The 22,354-nt window shown below is 53.8% G+C and overlaps 9 protein-coding genes across 9 annotated transcripts; 4 read left to right on the plus strand and 5 right to left on the minus strand.

The window, feature by feature from the left end:
- Window positions 1-1,090: 1,090 nt before the first annotated feature.
- Window positions 1,091-2,338, plus strand: PV09_06318 (uncharacterized protein; the record flags this gene model as incomplete). Its single annotated transcript, XM_016359941.1, has 2 exons — window positions 1,091-2,255; window positions 2,309-2,338. One exon carries the CDS (start codon window positions 1,091-1,093, stop codon window positions 2,135-2,137), a length of 1,047 nt encoding a protein of 348 aa, XP_016212389.1. The 3' UTR covers window positions 2,138-2,255; window positions 2,309-2,338.
- Window positions 2,339-2,376: 38 nt separating this feature from the next.
- On the minus strand, window positions 2,377-3,454 carry PV09_06319 (uncharacterized protein; the record flags this gene model as incomplete). The annotated part of the gene is made up of 3 exons (XM_016359942.1): window positions 2,377-3,078; window positions 3,141-3,284; window positions 3,344-3,454. The coding sequence occupies 3 exons, from the start codon at window positions 3,452-3,454 to the stop codon at window positions 2,377-2,379; spliced, it is 957 nt and encodes a 318-aa protein (XP_016212390.1).
- Window positions 3,455-4,394: 940 nt separating this feature from the next.
- Window positions 4,395-6,131, minus strand: PV09_06320 (uncharacterized protein; the record flags this gene model as incomplete). The annotated part of the gene is made up of 1 exon (XM_016359943.1): window positions 4,395-6,131. One exon carries the CDS (start codon window positions 6,129-6,131, stop codon window positions 4,395-4,397), a length of 1,737 nt encoding a protein of 578 aa, XP_016212391.1.
- Window positions 6,132-6,955: 824 nt separating this feature from the next.
- PV09_06321 (3,4-dihydroxy-2-butanone-4-phosphate synthase) lies at window positions 6,956-8,551 on the plus strand. Its single transcript, XM_016359944.1, has 2 exons — window positions 6,956-7,517; window positions 7,589-8,551. Exons 1-2 carry the CDS (start codon window positions 7,394-7,396, stop codon window positions 8,224-8,226), a joined length of 762 nt encoding a protein of 253 aa, XP_016212392.1. The 5' UTR covers window positions 6,956-7,393; the 3' UTR covers window positions 8,227-8,551.
- On the minus strand, window positions 8,324-9,938 carry PV09_06322 (uncharacterized protein). The gene is made up of 2 exons (XM_016359945.1): window positions 9,645-9,938; window positions 8,324-9,578 (listed from the first exon to the last, which is right to left on the minus strand). The coding sequence occupies exons 1-2, from the start codon at window positions 9,695-9,697 to the stop codon at window positions 8,546-8,548; spliced, it is 1,086 nt and encodes a 361-aa protein (XP_016212393.1). The 5' UTR covers window positions 9,698-9,938; the 3' UTR covers window positions 8,324-8,545.
- Window positions 9,939-11,495: 1,557 nt separating this feature from the next.
- PV09_06323 (uncharacterized protein) lies at window positions 11,496-13,814 on the plus strand. Its single transcript, XM_016359946.1, has 2 exons — window positions 11,496-11,805; window positions 11,859-13,814. Exons 1-2 carry the CDS (start codon window positions 11,760-11,762, stop codon window positions 13,376-13,378), a joined length of 1,566 nt encoding a protein of 521 aa, XP_016212394.1. The 5' UTR covers window positions 11,496-11,759; the 3' UTR covers window positions 13,379-13,814.
- On the minus strand, window positions 13,619-15,742 carry PV09_06324 (pyruvate dehydrogenase (acetyl-transferring) E1 component, alpha subunit). The gene is made up of 5 exons (XM_016359947.1): window positions 15,472-15,742; window positions 15,281-15,414; window positions 14,774-15,228; window positions 14,475-14,710; window positions 13,619-14,388 (listed from the first exon to the last, which is right to left on the minus strand). Exons 1-5 carry the CDS (start codon window positions 15,607-15,609, stop codon window positions 14,068-14,070), a joined length of 1,284 nt encoding a protein of 427 aa, XP_016212395.1. The 5' UTR covers window positions 15,610-15,742; the 3' UTR covers window positions 13,619-14,067.
- An 87-nt stretch (window positions 15,743-15,829) lies between these two features.
- PV09_06325 (magnesium-dependent phosphatase-1) lies at window positions 15,830-17,039 on the plus strand. The gene is made up of 2 exons (XM_016359948.1): window positions 15,830-16,240; window positions 16,318-17,039. The coding sequence occupies exons 1-2, from the start codon at window positions 15,983-15,985 to the stop codon at window positions 16,741-16,743; spliced, it is 684 nt and encodes a 227-aa protein (XP_016212396.1). The 5' UTR covers window positions 15,830-15,982; the 3' UTR covers window positions 16,744-17,039.
- Window positions 16,857-22,212, minus strand: PV09_06326 (uncharacterized protein). The gene is made up of 2 exons (XM_016359949.1): window positions 20,072-22,212; window positions 16,857-20,020 (listed from the first exon to the last, which is right to left on the minus strand). Exons 1-2 carry the CDS (start codon window positions 21,903-21,905, stop codon window positions 17,313-17,315), a joined length of 4,542 nt encoding a protein of 1,513 aa, XP_016212397.1. The 5' UTR covers window positions 21,906-22,212; the 3' UTR covers window positions 16,857-17,312.
- Window positions 22,213-22,354: the final 142 nt, after the last annotated feature.

Raw genomic sequence — 22,354 nt, forward strand, 5'->3', positions numbered from 1 at the left:
CAGATCTCACCAAAGTCGACTGGAGGCTCTAGATGCCAGTGATATCAGCTTGCATGCCGGATATTCCGAACCGCAACATCGTATGGAGTGAGCGTGTTCGGCAATGCGTAGGTCGCCAAGTCAAATGTACATCTTCCAAGAATGGTCGTCGCCTATTGCATTCATGGTCTTCCTGTTGTCTTTCAAATGTCACACTTTTTTTGTTTCGATCGCAACGTCTGTTATATCACATTTCTCCTCTTCTGGCAAATTTGTAGCCTGGCGTGTCGGGTTTATCAACTCTACTCTCAGACAGCAGGGCGTTAATCAGAACCATCGTCACTGCTTCTCACGTTCTGTTCCAGTACGCCGGAACTAAAGCGACGAAATACATGATTTGTTCTGCGTTCTTGGTCGGTCAAAAACGTCTGAAAATTGCGGACTTTCAAAGTTCATCCTCAACTCGCGGTTGATTGAGTATTATGAGAGCACCAGATTGATCTCGTGACCTATTGTATGATATGCGCCAACCAGGTCTTATGGAAGAGGCTTGAAGCTGGAAACCGTTGAAGACTTTGCGTTTCGCGCACCGCTTTGTCCGAGTAACGAACCCTCTCGGTTCCCCATACGAGCACACTGCTGGCAGTAGAAAGGCGTCAAGGAGGCAGTACAGTGACGAATGCCGCAGTAGCCTTGAGTTGCCGAATTAATAGCATTGAAGACCCATTATGGCCTAGGTCCTCTCGCAGATTTGTGAAAATAATCATTGTATAATTTTTGTACGTATGAAGTTCCTTGTTGATGTTATTTTATCAGATTGCATCTAGATGTGTTGGGATTCGCTCAAACATTAACTTAGCCTTTGTACGAGGCGACACAAATGATCCGACGGATAGAGGTGATTTGAGCGTTCTTTTTAATTATCCACCATCCCTATTTCAAATGTCGTCGTCGATCGGATTCCACTCGTCGACGGAGCAGACGTGAGACCACCAGAGAATGGAGTTGCTGGAAATTTTAGGCTGCGGAAGGAATTGACAAGAAATCCGCACACTTTCGCCATCGTCGGCCGCTAGGATCGCAGCTTCGCCTCTCAAACCAACAGACAGTGATGGCCCGTGGAAAAATTATACTATTGACGGGGGCTCCTACCTGTGACGAGATAGTAAACGATAGACTCCTCGACGGGCTGGAACCGTCTGTAAGCAGGTACATCGCAGGGTCGATTGGCGAAAACACACCGGATCCCACGCCTTCACGCCAGTGGCCGAACTGGAGAGCGCTTTCAGACGACGTGGACGCCGCGCTTCACAAGGGCGCTGGAAACAGAACAAAACCACAAAGCGCAGCATTGTCGGTAGCGGTGCCGGCTCTGCATCGTCGAGACGGTGACGAAAACAATGAGTTTCTTGAGAGTGCGCTGGACGACTACACACAGGCAACTTCGACGGAGTTTGCCGCGGGAACATCGTACGAAAGCACGTTCATGCAAGAGAGCTTCCTGTCCGACGCTGCCACGGACTCGTTCGTATCCTCTGCCGGCGATCCGGCTCCGCCTGTCCCCGTGGCATTCACGAATCTGAAGGACCTGCCGCGGGCCGCGTTCTTAGAAGACTCCTATCCGCAAACGGTGACGGTCAATCTCGTCGCGGGCGTTGTCTCTGTCGAGCCGGTGCGCTCCGTACAACTACGTCGCGACAGCCGTGTCAGGATGGAGCTGGTCGAAGTTGCCGTTGGCGACGAGACGCGGGCCGGGTTTTCCATCACGTTCTGGCTTCCGACGCAGGGAGAGACGGCAGAGGTGAGGACGGCGCTGGAGCGACTTCGCAGTCGTCATGTCGTCCTGATAACCAATGTTGCCCTCCGCGTCTGGCGCGGCCAGGTCTATGGCCAGAGCCTCAGTAGACGGGTGAGCAAGCACGAGACGACAATCACGCGTCTTGACTCGTCCGTCAGACTCTCGACAAGTGATGGTAAGAGCGACTCCTTGACTGCGGCGTTCCGGGACAAAGTCGAGAGGGTGGAGCGTTGGGTCAATAAATTTCTGTTGCCGGTTGGACACAGTCTCGAGTCACGTCCTGCTGCAGCGAAAGCTGACCGAGGCAGGAGAGAATCTATATTGATCGAACATGGCGAGCTTCCTCCGGACACCCAATGAAGAAATAGCATATCTGAGCTTCTATGTACACTACATTAATCATGCATTGACATGAGCATTACCAAACTTCCCAAGTTTGTCACCAAACACCACAAACTCGCTCGCTACAGCTCCACAGGTACGTCGACAGCTGCGCGAGCTTCTTCTACATAATCTGATTCTAAAAGCAAGGCTGGTCTGCAGGATTGCCGTCTTTCATCTTCTAGACAAGGATTATGGTCCGAATGTTCGTCTTTCGTCTACTTCTCTTTGTGAATCTCAATGCTGGGTGGTGCACCCACGAGCGCCTTGCACTGCGCGTATATGACGAACTGGCCCGCAACAAGGCCACACGTCATCACCACACGAGGTCCCAGACCGTTGAGCAGGAGTCTGGTAGGGCCGATTTCTCCAGCGAGAGAAATCATTCGCGACACCGTGCCCTGGCTCTTATCTCCCGCCCCTTTATTCATTGCGGAAAGAAGAGTGTCTGCAGGGTGCGAAAGGACCGCGGCCGCAACACCGGCAACGATACCAGACGTCAGCTCCACGCCCGTAGACTCCAAGTGTGTGAGCTTCGCCTTGCGTTCTGGACCCATAGCGTTGTAGATCATTTCGTTGGCCCATTCGTGCACAGTGAATTGGCCCAGCGCGTACGGCACCTGCTTGCAGACGAGTGGGATGAATCCAGCGTAGAAACCGCGAAAACCCTCCTCACGTGCCATCCTCATGAAGCCGGGTAGCAGGCCGGACGCGTAGCCTCGCTGCGAAACCAGTCGTATGCGGGTGGCCTCCAGCGGACTCAAAGCAATATCTGCGAGGAATTCGCCGCAGGCGGAAGCGCCTAGGTAGATGGCTGTGCGGTGCTTGATTGCTTCCTGCTCGGAGCCGACGAGGTCGATAAACTTCTTCTTGAAGAACTCGTAGCCCATGAACTTTCCACCACCTTGGACCAGATAGCCCTTCATCGCAAGTTAGCTTCTGCGTCTATATGATGTCGCGTGCTCGCATGGAGGCAACGTACCACGGCCGTTGGGCCAAATCCCGTGAGGAGCGCACCAGCGCCTTCAGCGGCGACGATTGAACGGCCCGCCTTTAGCATGTTCATGCCCTTTAGGGACGAGTCTACCTGTATCCTTGTTTTCACGACATCGATTGGCGTCGCGCTCTGTCATTCACAATCAGTCTCGGGGGTGAGAGCGTCGGACGAATGTTCCATTGACGTACGGCATGAGTGAGTGTGGCAGCCAGCGCGCCGGCGCCGAAGAACTTGACATAATCCGACACATGGAAATCGGGGGTCAGCTTGTTGCCCGGAAGGTCCTTGGCGGTCACCATTGTGACGTGGAGATCGAAGATGGACGATGTGCTGTCGGGACGGCACCAGCCTCTCACGTGCTGCCCACGTCCTCAATTGGAACAAGGACTCGCTTGGGTAGATATATACTTTCTTTAATCAAACGTGTGCTGAGATGTGAGCCGCACTTCAGAGAAGTCTCAAGGTGCAAGTCAACGCAGTTGCAAGTTTGACGCTCGGTACTCGCCAGGTCGGTGAAGATACGCGAGCAGCAACTGTTCCCAGAGGTCAACAGCTGCTGAGACGCTCACCGGGAGAACTGTGCTGTGAGTGGAGAGCAAGGTATGCAAGGAGGACGGTAGGGAAAGATTCGGCGCGCAGTCAATTCTCGCAGCCAGGCCAACATATATGGACAACAACTTTGCTGGAATCGTGGTTTTGATGCCGCCAGGCTCCGCAAAGCCACTGATTACATCACTGGCTTATTCACCGACGGGCTAGCGCACGGTGCTATGCTTCATTCGCTCTGGCCAACAGCTTTATCTCTGCGTCCTTCACGCAACAAGCTGCGCTACGAGACTTTTCGTTTCCAACAAAATAAAAACCTTCGAAGTTCCAGTGCTGTTGCTAACTGAATGCGTCTCTCTTCGATTAGGTACAAGCCATGTCGCTGTTCTGGCCATGCGCTGCTGGTCTGTGGGGCAAACATCAAGCTTTTGGCATACAAGGCTGCCCAGACGAGTCCCTGCTAAAATTTGCCCCAAGCAGGTCGCTTCCGTCTCAGCCGCTTTCTTCATCCGAACGGTCGCTCGTGCGGGAGCTCGCTGTCACTGCCCATCGACCCGAACCGTGTTGCCCGCATAATCTTCTATTTTCAAGTCTTTTTTCTCCCATCTCTCGTGTTCAGGTCAGTGGCAGTTCCTATGTCCGCAATCATATGTCTCTGTAGATCGGTGCCAACTACATGATTGGTATAGCCTTTCATCCAAACCCCCCGCCAGTCGCAGCTTTCGTCGCTAGAAGCTCGACTCTTCTCGCGTACAGTTTCATGGCGTGCGCCATTGGATCGCCATAGATCACGTCCCTCAACATCTCATCGGTGACTCCGCACAACTCCAAATCTTCATGGCCGGTTCCGCCATATCGCGGTCGCATTAGCAGGATTCGTCCCCCTAGACTTAGCGTACTTGCGGGTACCTTCCAAGGCGGGTACATTGTGACTTCGCTCGAAGCTTTCAAGTTCTGCTTCGACTTCATCTTCTTGATCCTTGGGGGCACAAGGCCGGGAGCCACCGCATTGACGATCGGGCAAATGACTTTGCACGGGTCGCTCGGCGCGGGCACAGCGTACAGCTTTAGAAGCGACTTGACGATGGCCTTGTCAGCGCGGACGACCGGGTCTCCCTCGTTCGCCAGCGCAAAAAACAGGCTCTTGCGATGACGTTTGCCTTTTGGCGCTTCAAGAGGGAATAGCGACACGGGTGGCGCACCGAACGTGATGCAGTGCACGCGTTTGAAGAAACTCATCAGGAATGTGAGCTCGCTCTCGACCAACTCGGAGACGATGTGTGAATAAAGCAGCTGCGCAACGGCACCGCCGGCCGAATGTCCTGTGATCAATAGGCTGGCGAGTCCACGCGACGGGTCTTCCTCCAGCAAAGTACGTAGTCGTGCAGCGACAGGCTGGACCATGGCTTTGGCGACATGCAAGAAGCCAGCATGGCAGAAGTTGTCCGGGTCGTCAAGGAAGCCAGCCGGGGACACAGGCTCCTGCTTCATGTTGACAGTCCAATCCATGAACGTGGATGTGCCGCGGATAGCGAAAACAATCGTGTTCCTGTCGTCCACGGGCAAGGATTTGAGAACCATGGCTTTCGTCCCCAGGTGATAGTTTCCCTTAATGTGATCGTTCTTCTCGCTGTCTTTTGCTTTTTCATAGACGCTTAGCGAATACTTGGCCGCAAGGCTGATCAACGGCCAGGTGTCGAGGTACAGTTTCACTGGCGGCAGATACGGTGGAAGCCGGGAATTACTGTATTCCCAAACTTTTGAGAAGTGATTTGCCTTTGATGTCGTCGTCGCCAGGCTCTGTTTACTACTCCGCGATGTGTTCGTCGTCGCAGGAAGCAAATCAAGATCTTTCTCGTTGCCGCTGAACTTTTCCTCGTCCATGCATGTGATTACGCGATCAAGGTTCATCGACATGCGGTCGTACAAATGTCCACTAGAATCCATAATGTCGTCCCACACATCAACTAAAGTGGTGACGGACGCGGTCGCAGCGTGGATGGGGTCGTTGACCATAGATGATAGGTTTAGCGAAGATTTGGACTTTGAAGACTTGCTTCCATGGCTGGGATACACGTTATTACCCACGCTTGCTGTAGACTTCCATGCTTGCGGATGGTTCGTCATCATGGGCCCATAAACTGGGTGCGCGGGAGGTGAACCTGCATAAGGAGGAGTCACTCGTATGGCCGGCTGAGATGCAATGGCAGCAGGATTCTGTGCAGGTGGAAACCGCCAAGATTGCGCAGGAGGCGGCTGGTAGCCCACTGCTGCTACAGGCGGCGGTATTGGCCGATGTAGCGTTGTGGAAGAAGCGTTCCTGCTGTAGCCATACCCATTGGCCGGATGAGGCGGCGGCGCGGAGTGACGAGGCCTGTCGCTCTTGGGTTTGCGGTTGCCACTGGAATGCGAGAAGTTAAAGAAGGTCATTGTATTTGCTGGAGGCGTGAGCAGCCTTTCTCTGGAGAGGATCCGATCATAGGCGATGTTTGCTGGGGTCGCGATCGCATGTAGCGGGGTGTATATTGGTGTTGAAACCAGGGGGGATGCAACAGTGGAAAAGACTGCGAGGAGGAGCCGGAAGAGGAGGAAGGAGAAGCAGTTCAAACGAGCAAACTGCAATCGCCTCTCGTTCGCAACAAGGCAGATTTGCGAGAGTAGGACAAGTCGGAAGCTTGGGAACGCCGAAGAGGAGCTCGTTGATCAGTCTTGAGTCCCATTTGGAGATGCTGCGCCTCTCCCCTGCAGGCATTTTGCAGGCTGAGGGTCGGCTTGGCTCGAAGATCCCACATCATTCGTCCAGAAGAGTTCGCACCCAAGCAAGCAAAGTCGAGCAATCCAAGCGTCGAGAGATTCTCCTAAGTGTGATACCGTGATTGAACGCTTTACGGCGTTCGAAGCCGCGGTTCACGGAAGCAGGGTGAGGCTGTTGGTTAACGAAGCTTTCCAAACACAGCGGGTAACGCCAATCAACCGCAAGGTTTAAACACGTCAGCTTGCACCGTACGTCCCCATTTTTGCATCTGGCACATCTTCTTATACCACGATTGATACAAATCCCAGCCTGATGCTCCACAGCCATGTGGCTCAGAGAGTGCCTGTGTCACGTGCTTGTCCGTCATCGCGGCGTCTCGGGAGAGGGCAGATATGACGTCGTCCGAACTTCGGAGGCTCATCGAAATGTCGCAATCGCAGACGGACAGGTAAACAGGTCGGAAGCGCGCAGATTGCTTTCGCGTATGAGGGCGACGGCAGTGGTTCCGTGCAGACAACACGGAAGCCGAACAGCCCCGCAGATCTTGACCGCCTACCGAATCGTCTGTCGGCGCCGTCGGTAGCGGGCCAGACCCTGAAGTTTTCCTCGCCCCGCTGACCAGCCGAGGCCACTAGGACTGGATGCGTGACTGTCAGAAGACTTGTTATACCAAAGGAGTCACAAAGGCGACAAAGCAAACCTCTCCTATCTCCAATCTCCCTCTCAATTGTCCATATACGTCGTTCTTCGGCCTTTGCGACATCCCGTATGAACGCAGATTAGCTACGCAATCGCTTGTTCCGCCCCGCTGACCAATTCGTGCGACGCTTTGAATAATACGGGCGCCTGCTTTCCGATCGCCGAACGTGCACCACGCATATAAGCCCGCACGAGAGCGAGGACAACGAAAGGCAGAGACCCAGCGCACATCTCCGAGATGGCAGCCGGGCAGAACGGTGCACATGGCACCAATGGCGTGCAAAACGGTGCCAATGGAGTCACGAAGGTGAAGGCGCTTCCCAAGTCGTTCGACACCATCGCCGACACCATCAAAGCGTTCGGTGCGTCCAGAGATTTTGCGTTCGCGCCGCGCAAGTCGTCGAGCAGTTCAGCTGACTAGAGCACGGTACAGAGCGAGGCGAGTTCGTCATCGTGCTTGACGGCACGCACCGCGAAAACGAGGGCGACCTCATCATCGCCGCGCAAGACTGCACTCCGGCCAAGCTCAGCTTCATGATCCGCTACACATCCGGCTACATATGCGCGCCGCTCTCGTCCGCGCGTGCCGACGCGCTGGACCTCCCCCTCATGGTGCCTAACAACACAGAGAAGCAGCGCACCGCATACACAATAACCGTCGACGCCGAGCATCCGTCCATGACGACGGGCATCTCCGCTCAGGACAGGGCCTGCACAGCGAACATGCTCGCCGATCCGCGTGCGGGCCCAGCCAGCTTCCGCCGGCCGGGACATGTTCTGCCGCTGCGGGCGAAGCCAGGCGGCGTAAGGGAACGCTTCGGACACACAGAGGCCGCGGTGGAGCTGTGCAGGCTGGCGGGAAAGGAACCTGCTGCCTTCATATGCGAAATGGTGCTTGACGGAGAGGAGGTTGAGGGCGTACCGGAACGTCACGGCGGAGGAATGATGAGGAGGGACGACTGCTTGGAGTTCGGCAGGCGGTGGGGATTGAAAGTGTGTACGATTGAGGACCTGGTGGCGTATGTGGAAGAGAGGGAGGGCAAGCTCGACACGCCCGGAGCGGATTACTAAGGGAAATCCGAACATTTCCAGCTAGTGATATGTGAATGCGCTTGGAAACACATTGGCAGCGCTGTTGAGACGATCCTTTCCTGTGGATATATCCTCTGCATGTTGGCGTTCTCAATTTCTCTTCTATTTTATTTGTGTCTGTAGAGTCGGATGGGTCACTCCGCTACCACTTTTGCACCATCTCATGTGGGGAGAAAAGCAATTAAAGAATAAAAAAAATTTTCAGGGATCGCATCAATTGCAGATGAAAGAACGAAATTTGTGTATATACATAAAGCTCGTATACAATTAGGCAAAGACCTGATGGTGCTGTACCAAATCAGCCTCCATGTGCATGCGCATGTCCGATCTGCGTCAATAGGGGCAAGAGCATGCCGGTGACCGTGAGGAGCACGTCCAGCCTCGACTTGCCATGGCTCGAGGATCCGTGATCCGTCTCCTGCATGGCATGCATTGCGACGTACAGAAACGTGCCTCCGGAAAAGACAAGCATGAGACCGGTCCACCATTGGGAATTGCTTTCCGAGGCGACGCTGGCGTAGCTAGAGGATCCAAGCAGTTTGACGAGAGTCCACGTAGCTAGGGCCCCAAAAGGGGCAGCGAGGCTGAAGCATAGCAAATGCGCGCGAGCGGCGCGCTTGCCGAGTCCTTGCTTGAGCAGAACCGAGGTCAGCCCAAATGCTGCAGGGGCTTTGTGCACAAGGATAGCGAAGAAGACGATGAGTCCCAGAGCGGATTGCGTGCTTGTGTCTGCGGAGGACGCACCTAGAGCTATGCCGTCCGCAAAGGCGTGGATGACGAGCCCAATCGTGGTGGACTTGGAGGCCGGCATTTGGGGCTCTATGGTCCCGTCCGGCGCATCCGGCTCGTCCAGAGTGGTGAGCGGTATGTGCTGGCCGCGCGATGGGGCCGGCTTCTGGAGCGCGTCGATCAAGTACATAAGGATGAAGCCGACGATCAGGGCGACGCCAACCCAGGCATGCGACGCCTCTTCGCTTCCGTTTGTGGACTCACGCGCCTGTATCGATCTGGAGAACAGGTCGGTGATCCAGTGCATGGCTCGTCCGGACAGCTCAGCCAGCTCTTCCGCGCGCCCGGCCTCTTCATTGCTCTGCTGCTGCGGACCTACGCCGTGCAGGGCGAGTGCAGCCAGACCTCCCTTTTTTGGTGCTTCGGCGGGATGTGCTTTTGGTGCGGCATGAGCATCGGCGGCGTACATTGTCTGCATGCCTTCTGGTATGATTACGATGAGGGCTGTTCCGACCAACAAGCCCGTGCCTAGAGCAGAGATGATACGCATCTGCCGCTGGCTCAGCGCGAAGGACAGCGGCAACGAACCGGCAACGAACGAGCTGGTCGGGGGTCAGCGTGTGCGAATCAAAGAGGGCATAGGTGGGTATGTTTTCTGTTTTACGTACGCCAGCGCCATAATGCCTCCCAGCGCGAGGACCATGCCCAATCCGTCCCACATGGCTGCAACGAAGCTGGTGGGTGAACGCGGGTTTGCTCAAAGGAGAGTGCCGGGTGAGTGTACAGACAGTGCCAAGGGTTACCTGCGAGACTCGCAAAGGATGACGCTCTTATGCAAACACGGCAGCCCCATCTTTTACTGGGGAAAGAACACGATGCATGAGAGGAAAAAAACAAGGCAAGTGGAGCGGTGATTGCGCACACACAGGCAATGTGAGGTTAAAGGGGGCCAGTGCAGATACCTAGTTCGAAGCCTTTGGCGTTGTGGCGGTCCGACGTCACTTGCAGGACCACGTTCGAGATCCCGCCTGCAGGGCTGAGGCTCCATCAGAGTCTGGTCATCCTGTTTTATTCAATTTTAATACTGTCGCCCACTCTGGCAACCGAGTCAAAGTCTCTCCGCGCTCTTTAAAGCGTGCGTGTTTCTAGCAGCATGCTTGATTGTATCATGGGGCGGGAACCGCAGTGCCATCTGGTGCTGTTAGAAGTATCTTGATTTAGCACTTTGCTAGGAATTGGCATGAGATGTGCAATGTTCAATTGTATACCGACGTGGCGAGTTCCTTCAATTGATGGTACCATGGACCGGATTGTTAATGGATGATCATAGAGCAACGTGATTTTGGCCAAGTGGGAAAGCTCAAGGTTCTACTTGAGAGCAATGTCTGATGTCTAGCGTTCGCCCCCTTCGAGTCAGCCTCAAGCTTCGATAGAACTCCTTAGCCAGCCGCCGCCCGTATAGCGGAGGATGCAGACATCATACGTTTTTGCAAGGACGTCGAGTCCTTGATATGCTCAGGAACTGCGTCAGACTGGATATTGTATTCGCTAAGCGAAGGTTCGATTTGTACACACACAACATGAGTCCGGACATGAGATATATACGAAGCATTTTGTCTTCACTTCGTACGGCAAGCTTTCTAGGTTTTGCCTCGTCATCCCCGAGACTGCGTGCACCCATTTTTAAAGCGCCAAACGGAATTGGCAAAAGTGAAGTTAAATCATGGAAAGTTAGATACGTACAGCAAGAATGGCCTTCTGGGAAAGTAGTATCTGCGCTACACATACACTCGCAACGGAATTTATCAAAATCGTATATAGCTAGACACGTACGATTACGCTATGATCTAAAATGAAATTTCACCATCCGCGGCCACCTCTCAACTGAAAGCCGCCGACTCGGACAGTCGGACGGGGAACCAGAAGACCTTCGTGGTCGCTTTGCTCACACTACATCCAGTCTTGCAGACCCTTTCGATGTGCTGGCCATCGTATTAATGGCAATGTTGGGACCATTTTCATGCTTGCCGACGCTACATTAAGGCAGTGAGCCGGGGAATGAAATAGCCATCAACCACACATGCGCATCTTCTCTTGAAGGCTGTTTAGAGAAATGGGACCAGAAGCTGATGACTCGCATTCAATAGCTACAATGCGCTTGTTCAAGCTTAGCCTATGATTCTTCGCGAGACACGAATCAGTACGATGGCGGCGCCTGGACAAAGGTCCATCGTCAACTGAGCCGTGGCTGTGAAACGCTCTTGCGTGCGCCTTGGTGGTTCGAGCAGGCTTCTTGCTGTCTCAACTGCAGAAATTAGTATTCTCCATTAGCAAGCGAACAGGTTGAGAGATATGACGGTGCGTGATGGATGGTGGCGCATCGAACGGTTGTGTAGGTAAGTTATCGGGGACTGGCTTGACAAGGAACCAGCCCATGCAGTCAAGCCAATTTAGGCTCAGCGGCACGCGTCAAACACGACTTCACGTCTTCGCGCAGTCTATTTTCAGATCGACGTAAACGAGCAGCCAAAAAAAAAGCTTTCTGCTCGATAAACTGCGCTATCAAAGCCGGTTTTTGTCGCTTAACAACGCCATCTTCTTCCATTCTGATTTTAGGCAGCAACTGTGTTCAGAGAGATTTATCGCCGAGAGATTGCCAACAGCTCACGTCGCGTAGAGACGCTTGAGGCCCGCCGTACGGTTCGCAAACTCGAAGCTTAGCGTACAACGCCGTAACGGTTGCTCGAAAACAGACAACTCGCCAAGCAGAATCTTGCGAAACAATGGAGGAAGAGGTCGCTGAGTTGATCACCAGCGAGCTGGCTGATTGTATGTGCTCGATGGCACGCGAAACTTGCGCCTCCGAACTGACTTTAGCCAAGGGTCGACGCCAGCTGCTGAGGCTATCCACATCAACTTGACGCATGGAGACACAAAAGCGTTCAAAGAAGACTTCAGCCCACGGTTCACGTACGCTGTTTTTGGCGACGACGAGACCATTGTCGGTTACAAGGACCTTGTTATCCGCCTCGACTTTCGCGCCCACGATCTGAGACCAACGGCGATGGTCAAGTATGGCCAGAAGACGAAACCGATCAACGAGCAGATGGCCCAACTGATGGATATCGAGCGTCAGCTTGCCGAGTTCATGCCAGAGTCAGCCTTCAGCGTCGCGGACATGTCGAGTACGAATGACATTGCCGATGAAACAAGCAGCTGGACGCCGCCGGGCAAGCTGTCACACACGTACGAGAAGGATAGTCGCACGTTCCAGATCTGGGTCTCTCCGCTGACAGACCCACGCGCAATGGAAATCCTTACCAACATGCGCATATTCGTGCCCTTCTTTATCGAAGGCGGTACCATAGGCTTCTTGAGTGAGCCGGAATGGAGTATCGAGCGCTGGAAGCTCTTCCTCCTCTACGAAGTAGACATGAAGCACGTCAACACACCCTCTGGATACACCCTGGCTGGCTTTAGTACTTCCTACCGCCTCTGGGTCTTCCCCGCACCCGATGTCATCAAGATGGCTGAGATCTCACACACAATGCCGCCAAAGACGGAATTTTCGCCAGAACAAACCTCATTGCCCCCAACTGTCTCCCCTCTCAACCTCCTCTCTCGCGAACGTATATCTCAGTTCATTATCCTACCGCCCTATCAAGGCCAGTCGCATGGCTCCTGGTTGTATAACGCCATGGTCTCGCTGTTTCGTGCTGACCCTCTCGTTTTTGAGATCACCGTCGAGGAGCCGAACGAGCAATTCGACGTGCTCCGCGATCAAAATGACATGGCCTATCTAACCACTCAAAAAGAATCTTTTAGCGCTCTCACTTTGCCCTCCACAATCCCAACTACCGAGCTCCACCGCACAGCATTCGTTCCAGACATGGTATCAGCAGACGACCTGTTCGCACTTCGAGCCAGCAGCAAGATCGCCCCGCGCCAATTTCAGCGTCTGGCAGAGATCCATTTGCTCAGCACAATTCCGAAGAACAATCGCAGCGTGAACCGCATTACACGCAAGGCTAATGCCGCGGATGAGAATGACCGCCGCTATTATTTCTGGCGGCTCATGGTGAAGGAACGCCTCTTCATACGGAATAAGGATCAGCTCATGCAGCTGGATGAAGAGGAGCGCGTTAGTAAACTCGAGGCCACGCTGCCGAGCCTCATCGATGAGTACGAGGCGCGCATCGATGGCTTCGCGACAAGAAGGCGTCAGGGGTTCCTGGATATTGTGAAGAGCTTCTGCGCAAAAGCCCCCAGTGCAAACGGTCCACGAAAGAGGAAAGTTGTTGCGGATGATGACGACGAGGACGAGGAGATCGTCCCGCCAGCTAGTAAGAGGCTTACTCCCGCGCCTCCGGAGAAGAACAAAGAGAAGCAAAAAGCGAAGTGAGCCGTACTTCTGAACGCAGGGCCGGCCGTCCAAATACGCTACAGGAGTAACTGCGAGGCTCCCGAGGGAGCAAAAGGGGTTCCTTGGAGCAGGGTTGACACGAGCACCAAGTGCAGAGTTGCTTTGTCTTGGAGTTGTAATATACCTGGATAGAACGGACGGGTTGTCCTTTGCTTTTTTTTTGTCTCCCCTGCCGACAAGCTTTCGCGTACGGGGTGGCGGAGATGGCAGTCATATGATATCCAGGGACATGCATGGTGCAAAGCACGAGCATTGCTCTCACGTTTTTTTTTATCTGATAATCCGCTTGGCTGATGTGGCGGCATCCGTGATCTAGCAGATCAGTACGAAAGAGAGACGTCAAGCCATTGCTTGAGTTGCAGAAACGCCTTCAGCTTAAAGCAACACAGATACACACACTTGGTTTTTTCTTTTCTCGCACTTTTGAACAATGAAATGCTTCTATAATCCTTCCTATGGCCCTTGCCGCACTCGCTCCTCCTTGCCCATAACAAATGAAAGTCGGAACTCCCATCAAAATTTCCAAGAGCCTTCGCTATGGCTCCACCGTCCGGCAAAATAAAGGGCGTGGAACTAAAGCAAGTATTTTACATCACTTGTCCCTCCTACGTCTTTCCCATCCATCCCCGCACCTTCCAATCGGCATGGTACATCCGCAGACACGACCTTTACGATCTAGCAGGTGCGGGCTTCTCCTTCTCCTTTGGCACGTCGCTCTCGAAGTAATAGAAGTTCTCCTCCGGAATGCGTCCCCTGAGGAATGGTGGCTCCGAACCTCTCACATAGACATCCTCGAACAAGGTTTTCGCTGTTGGGTCCGGGGGTGGCATCTTCTCGGCCTCGGCGACCTCAGCATCGACGGCCGTGCGGGCCTCCTTGTCAATAGCCTTGAGTTCGTCTTCGGATGTGACGCCCCAGTCAAGCAACTTCTGCTTGAGGCCTGCAATGGGGTCGTTTGTCGAGCGCATGCGTTGGATTTCTTCACGGGTCTGAGACGTATGTTAGTACTGAAGATCGGTACGGAGTTTATGAACAACGCAAAGTGCATGTAAAAATCTAGGGGAGGCTGGCTTACTCTGTAGGTGGTACCTGGGTCGGACATGGAGTGACCACCGTATCTGTAGGTCACGAACTCGAACACAAGAGGTCCCTTGCCAGCGGCAGTATACTCCTTGCCGTACTTCACTGCGGCCATGACTGAGAGAACATCCATGCCGTTGATCTTCAGACCAGGAATGTATTGACCACGCTTGTAATACTCCGTAAGGGCAGAAGAGCGAGATGCGGCCGTGCCCATACCGTATTTGTTGTCTGCAAACACATGTGTTAGGAAAAGCCATCCAATGAAGGGATTTTAGACTGCTCCAAACATACTCTCGCAAGCAAAGATGCAAGGCAAGTTCCACAACTTGGCCATGTTGTATGCCTCGAACACCTGTCCTTGGTTGCTGGCACCATCACCATACAGTGCCAGCGTCACGTTTGGCTTCTCCTCATACTGCTGAGCAAAAGCAATGCCTGCACCGACAGGAACTTGTGCACCAACGATACCATTGCCACCGTAGAAGCCAGTAGTGAACATGTGCATGCTACCGCCCTTTCCGTACGCGATACCTTCTCTCCGGCCAAGCAGCTCGCCGATAATGGACTTGACCGTGCCCCCGCGCATAAGGGCGAATCCGTGACATCGGTAAGCGGTGATAAGGTGGTCAGTCTTCTCTATTGCGTGCTCGCAGCCGACGGCGACGGCTTCTTGGCCAGTGGACAGATGGCAGAAGCCACGGATCTTCTTTTCTTTGTACAGGCGGTCGGCAGCCATTTCCATTCGTCTGTAGCCCTAACCATTAGCCAATTGCCCCCAGCTGGGGAGAGATGTCATACCTTATGGCGACCATGTCGTAGTACATCTGCTTCAATTGCTTCTTGGTCACGTCGAGAGTGTACGGTGGAGGATCCAATTCGTACGTCTCGAAGCTCTCGTCGGACAGGCGGACTTCGAAGTGCTTGTCATCTTCCTACACAAAAGTCACATCAGCGGATGGTCCAGACATTCCACAGAGCGTCGCTAATACCTCCGGGACTTTTTCCCTATCGGCGTGCGATGAGGCGGCATCCGTCGTCACCGTCCTCCTCGCGGACACGATGGGGAAAGGATTGACATTGCGTCGCAGAGGCGCGACGAATTGGCGCCGAACTGCGCGCGAGAACATGGTAGAGCGCGGGAAAAAGGATCAAAGAAGAAAGAGAGGAGAAGAAGGGTGGGTGGAGAGAAGGATGGTGATTGAGGTTGTTGTCAGAAATAATCAAAGAGTCCCTTTCTTTTCTCGTTGTTGGGATGGGATACGATAGCTTTTGGGGGGGTCCGAGCTCGAAAGCTGGTAAGCCCAGCAGCGATCAATTTAGACAACGCGCTAGCACTCAACGGGTAATTGTGCACATCACTCCGGCTGCAAGACCATGAAGAAGATCCTGAAGACTTGACGTTGTTCTTTAGACTACGTTCTGTACTTTGTCTTACACACAAGCCCGTCGGGGTCTCTCTTCTTGGGACGATCGTTGTTCTCGCGCCGTCTCCTGCCAATCATGCTGCGACCACGCACGTCTGCCTCGACCAAGTCAAGCAGCTCTCTGCAGCCACCGTCTGCTGAACCGTCCACATTTAGCGACGGCCTGCCGCTGCCCAAGATCATAGTCTTCGACCTGGACTACACGCTGTGGCCGTTCTGGGTAGACACCCACGTGTCGCCTCCGCTCAAAGCCACGGACAACGGCGGCAAGGTGAAGGACAGGTACGGAGAGGCCTTTGGCTTCTACGACGACGTTCCCGGTGTTCTCGCGGGTGTACGTAGCACACGATTTTACCCTCGTTTCCGACCAGAAACGTCAGGCATGCTGACGGGAGAGGCGCGCGCGTGTAGCTGAGAAGATTGAACGTCAAAGTGGGCGCTGCCTCACGCACCGAGGCACCGGACCTCGCACGCCAAATGCTCAAGCTGCTACGTGTACACTCGGCGCCGGCCGCCTCGTCCAGCAGCGGAGGTTCGGATTCGCACCGCTCAACACAGCAGGCGCCCCTCTCCTTTCGTACGGAGAAAGCCATCGACCTCTTCGACAATCTCCAGATTTACCCGGGGTCCAAGACGCGGCACTTCCAACAGCTGCACGCAGACACGGGGATCCCCTTCGACGACATGCTGTTCTTCGACGATGAGAGTAGAAACAGAGACGTGGAGAGTCTGGGTGTCGTCATGTGGCTTGTGAAGGATGGCGTTACCAGGCACGAGATCGACGAAGGAGTGAGGAGCTGGAGGAAGCGGAACAGGAAGGTAAAGGATGTGCTATGAAACGATTAAAGAGCGGCTCATGAAGCGACGTGATACCCATGACTGAAACCATTCATTCATAGACAACGGATATACGTGACTTGTGATAGGCAAGTTCTAGAATTAGAAAGGCACACCCGTGAGATTGATTTCGATATCAAGAGCAGTATGGTTAATGACGCTGTACTCTAAATTACGGTCCGCCACTGCCCTTGAAGTAAGGGTTAGCTCTGTGACAGAGGGTATAGCTCAAAGAAGACACACCCAACACCAGACTTTTTTGTTATGTCCGCCCACTCCGGTACAAAAAAAAACGCAAAGAAAAGGATATGCGTCATGCAGTAATCATCCAATCCGAATCCTTCTTCAAGGGCCAGCATCCATAGACCACAACATGCAATCGTATCGTTCCCCGACCTGCCGATCGCTTCCATTTCCAGCCGCGGTTAGATACTACCTAGCAAAAGAAAAGGTAAAAGAAAATAAAAAGGGTAGACAGAGAGAGCGCTTTATACAATCATGGTAAGGAGAAGAACAGATTCAAACAAGGTAAAAGTTCTCATAATCGGCAAACAGACGTGCGTGACCAATCAAGTCTCCGTCCTCTCAACTGGTAAGACTTTGTTTGGCCTTGGGGTGATGTCGTTGTCAACTGCATCGCCCGTCTCCCCATCACTGCTCTCTTCAAGTACGCCATTCCGATTCGCCCGTGCATCTTCCCTCACGCGCTCCAGATCCTCAAAAACAGGTGGCCCACTGCTGCTGGAGAACTTTCGCAGGCTCCTCGCTGTGCCAAGCTCCGAACCAGATTCTGCACTAGCGATGCTTTGGCTTACAGCCCTGCGCTCCTTGAGACTGACACTGCTGCGTCGAGGCGGGATCATAAAACCATCATCTATGGCTCTAGCCCTATGGCTAGAGCCCTCAGCGATGGGAGGAATGAGAGCCGAGGATGCCTGGTTCTGGTGGCTGAGGCGTTCGGTATCTTTCTGACTTTCATGTCTGGCAAGCGTCTTTAATCGCTCGCCTGGATCCATGCTGGCCCAATCTCCACCAAAAGTGATGACCGATGCCTTCTTGCCGTGCACTGTGAAGCTGCCAGCATGCCGTTTGAGTCCCTCGCCAGCCGAAGCAGGACTGTCACCCTCTGCGATGGCTCCTTCAGGCACGGTAGACGAGATTGACTCATTTTTACTGCCCTTCTTGCTATGATGCGGTCCGTCCTTGAACGGCTCTCTCTTCGAAGAATCGCGAAGAGTGCGTTGTAAGCTCCGGCGTACGTGTCTCTTGGAGTCGGGGCTTCCGGTCATAGGAGCCGATCTCTCGGACATTGGCCTGTCATTCTCAGGTTCGGTGCTCGTGGCTGTGCCTGGACGTTCAAGGGCATGTCCGTCCATGCCAAAGGGACTACCTAAGATGCCGCCCTCTTCCCTTTGCCTTTCTGCTTCTGCATCTGTGAGCATTGGGGTACGGAACTCGGAGAGGGATGGCGAGTCCAATGAGCCATCTATAGACGGACTTTCCGGACGCATCGACGGCGAAGACTTCATTGCTGAAACGATGGAACCCCGGTGGATTGCTGAGGTGGGCGTAGCAACTGGTGGGGATGCAGGCGAGTCAGGGGGAACAGGGCTGCCTGTAGGGGTCGTCTCGGGAGGTGTTTGGAATACTTCGTCTTCTCCTGTCGTCATCACACTGGATCGCTGAGATGCAGATCGCGTAGACATCCGTGTATCGGGTCGGAGCCCGGAAGCGCGAGATTGCACACTCTTTGCCGGGCTGTCACCAATATTACCAGTTGTACCAGTAGAGCTCAGACGGTCAAGGCCATTAGGACGGGGCTTTGCTGTCGAAGTTGTGGACTGCGACGTTATGGACTGTGTCTTAGCAGGCCTTGTTGGGCTGATTCTGTCGATGTAATTTTGACGCCTTTGCAACTCGATCTTTTCATCTTCAAGATCCATGGCTAGGATGTCGCGATGACATTTGATGCGCCAGATCTCGATGCGACTCCACTTGAGCTGGGCAGACACTCTGCTTGCCGCATGCATCAGTTGCGTCCTCGTACGCTCTTGAATTGGCGCCAAAACAAAGAGGTGGGTTGCGTCTCGCCTTTGCTCTCGCTCCGTTCTAATAAGGTCGGCTAGCTTTTCCTCAAGCTCTTTAATCTTCGCTTGCATTGTCTCCCGCCGAGCTTCGCGGATCTGATCTGCAAGTTCTCGATCAATTTTTCCGCTCTGAATCGTGACCTCACCCGTGGGCGTCTGCACCGTCTGCGCCGTCGTAGTTGAATTCGAGGATTCAAGCCTGCGCATGCCTCTCTGTCTCTGACCTTCGTAATGACCCCCAAGCAGACCTCGCGGCCTAATCCCGTACGTCTTAAATGCGGCCTGACAGTTAAGCTTCATCAACCAGTCATTCATCTCGTGCTCATTGTCCGCAAGGAAAATTTCCTCGGCATTGTTGTGTCTGAAGAAAACAAAAGCATTCTTGTGCTTCTTGTACGTTGAATCATGCAGGGCTACGCCATTCTCCGTTGGCATCAGGAAGTCAGCCCTCCAGTTCTGAATCGTTGGTTTGAACGTGAGCTGGCCGTCATCTCCATGCTTAACATGGTCCTCATATTGGCTAATGAAATTTTTCACGAAGTGTGAGTTCTTGAAGAAGTACAATCCGGCACCCGTGAGAATGGCGCCCCATTCTTGCCACGGCGATCGCGCTGTCCGCTTCTTTGGATCTTTCCTCCAGAGCACGCCGACTTTTTGTACTGGCAAGTCTATCAAACCAATGTTGGCGTCCTCAGGGTTATCAATGCCAGACTGTGACTTGAAAGCGTCTGGCCTTGATCGTGAGGATTCCAGCTGGATAATTCCACATTTTATACCCTTCAGCAGGTTTTTGGCGAAGGCTGGAGCGGTTCCAAGGTACGAGTATGGATCATCAACAGCAATAACGCCCTTCAGTGGGGGTCGTAGGATGTCAAGCTTGTTCTCAAAAATCAGGGTGTACGGGTCAAGCGGTTCTTTGGTCGTCTTTGTTTGCTCCACGGCTTGCTTGATCACACGTTGCGTCTTTTTGCTCTTCCGCGAGCTCATGGTTTTGATATCTATATCGTCTTCGACCCTGATGAAAGGGGTATACAAGATGTTGTCATAGAAGCATTCAAGGGCGTCGTCAGAGACACCTTCGGTAGAAGAATTGCGCACATAGTCCTGTTTCGTCATCTTCCGCTTGTTGCTTTTGTTGAAAGCATCACTGTGCAAAAGGAGCAGCGAGAAGGTCATGTAGTATGCTTTGTCTACAACGGTGTTAGCTCAAAACTTCGACGTAGCTCTCATGAAGGGCATACCAGGATCAGGAAAGACGCCAGGGTTGCATTCATGGTATCGATCCGCAAAACTTGACAGTACACGATCAATTTGCTGCGTCTCCTTTGGCAAGTCGATCTCCATGAGCAGCTTACGCAACGCCATGTCAAGAGGGTCTCCAAAGAACGCGAATTTACGCATGAAGCTTCGCATGACGGTGTGGTAAAAGTCCTCCGTCTTTTTCGACAGTATGCTTGGGATTTGATCTTTTGGTGCTAACTTCTCGACGCGTGACAGATACTGCAAGGGCGGCTCGCCCTCCTCCCTGTCCGGTAAAACGATAGCTTCTCTGCTTATGCTCAGAGAATTAGATTGGGAGTCGCGTCCTGGAGTAACCGTCCCGTAGCCCGGCGAGCCTTGCCTAGGAGAGTGCGGGTCCGAGCCATGTCTAAATCGGTACCTTAAGTGGACGAGGTTACTAAAACTGCTACGTCCGGCAGTGGACGTTGAAGTTCTGCCGCTGCCATTTAGGAGCGGCGGAGTAGGAGGGTGACTGGCCTCTGATTGGCCAGACGTTGACCCCATGGTAGACGAGCGCATTCTTTTGGTTGCGTAAGGGAGTCCCAGCGCAGGAGTGGACTGTGCTGAGCGTAGTGACTGACTGGAGTTTGTCCTGGGCAATGCGCCACCGGGCCCGGCGAAATGTATTGCAGTAGCGGCTAGGGCAGCAGACGTAGAGTTTGAGGCCATGTCAAAGACCTCATGATGATTGTAGCCCATGCGTGCCTGTCTTGCAGGGCTTGCGTGCGCTGGTGAGTCGTCGGGGGTATCAATGCTTGGGCCACTTGTAGATGCACGCGGTGTTTGCGGCTCTGTCGGGGGCCTAGACTCGTCCGAAGGAGGGGCAATGTGTACGGGCAGAGGAAAGAGTGAATTACGTTGCTTATTCCTGCGCGACAGCCAGGAGAACGTGGAGTGCGATTGGGTAGAGGACTTCTCTGGGCTGATCGGCGTGGCTTCAGAGGAGTGGGTGCGGCTTAGATCTGATCGCGAAGATTCTGATTTTCTGCCCAAGGGCAACGTCAATGTAGAACCTCCGTTCTGACTGGTTGCCGCTGAGAGCGACTCTTCGCCATTCGGTGTGGCCATCCGACTGCCTGCTAACTTCCGCAACTCTTCAACAGGGTCCTTTGATCTGCTAAAAGTCCCGAATCTGCTCTTTCTGTTCTCGGTCTTTCGCTTCACCTCCATTGAGGGTCGCGCCGACTGTGATTCAAGCACCACTGGCCCATCACCCTGTTTCTGCCTGGTAAAGGGGTGGAACCTCGATCTCTTCCTTTCCAGTGCCGGCACAAGTGTCGATTCGATCGAACCATCTACTGTTGGCGCGGTAATCATCACCGTTGGCGCCCCCATGTGATCTTCCGTGCTGTTAGAAGGCCTCAGACGCTGACTACTAGGCACCTTCGTCGGCATGGCCGGCACTGGCGGAATATCGATCTCGGCATCGGCCGCCTGCTGCTTCGCTCTCGATCCCAGTTGCGGGTCTGATGCGTGTCTAAAACGGGCGAGACTGAATCTCGCACCCTTCGCAGGCTGAGGGGGGAGTGAGGGAGAATGCGAGCGTTCTGATTCATGTGAGTACGAAATGGTCCTGTTCAGGATCCGCGGACCATCCTCAGATGCGGCACGCTTCGTTGGATTCGTACGGGACGAGGAGCGGGTGGTCGGACGAGCAACGTCGTCATCGTGGTGGTGGTTGGTAGTGGTTGTGGTGGTGAGATTGGTACTGCGGAATAGATTCAACGTGCTCCGCCGTTTGAGTTTCCTGGCATCTTGCTCCCCTTCTGGCAGCAGAGTCGCCTTGCCAGGCATCTCTGCGTGCTATTCCTTCATCTACGAGCACACGCCGGCTGTGTTCTCCGCACCATCGGTGTGGCCCGGTCTGACGAAGACGGGACGAGGCTTGAGGAGACTTGTCGCAAACCCGGCAGAGATAGCAAGCGTTGGGGAGCTCAGAAAACGAGTGTACGTAGGCCGGCGCTGCTGAAAACTCGGCGGGTTAAAGAAGCAGTGATGACGGGTCGGACGAGGCAAAACGGAGGCGAAGTTTTGGTGTTGCTCTGTTGTAGCACGGGAACTGAGTGTATGCCGCATTCCTGCCCCCAATAGGGAATGCGACCAGCTTACCGTGAGCGAGACTCCTGGTCGCCGGGCTGAGGGATGACGAGGCCTTAAGGCGCCAAGGCGGAAAACCGGATCCCCTTCTGGCTACGTCTGGTTGTTTTGGCGCTGCCGATTCAAGTCTCATAACGTGCAGGTAA

The sequence above is a fragment of the Verruconis gallopava genome (genome assembly GCF_000836295.1).
Source record: "Verruconis gallopava strain CBS 43764 unplaced genomic scaffold supercont1.21, whole genome shotgun sequence".
Taxonomy (NCBI): domain Eukaryota; kingdom Fungi; phylum Ascomycota; class Dothideomycetes; order Venturiales; family Sympoventuriaceae; genus Verruconis; species Verruconis gallopava.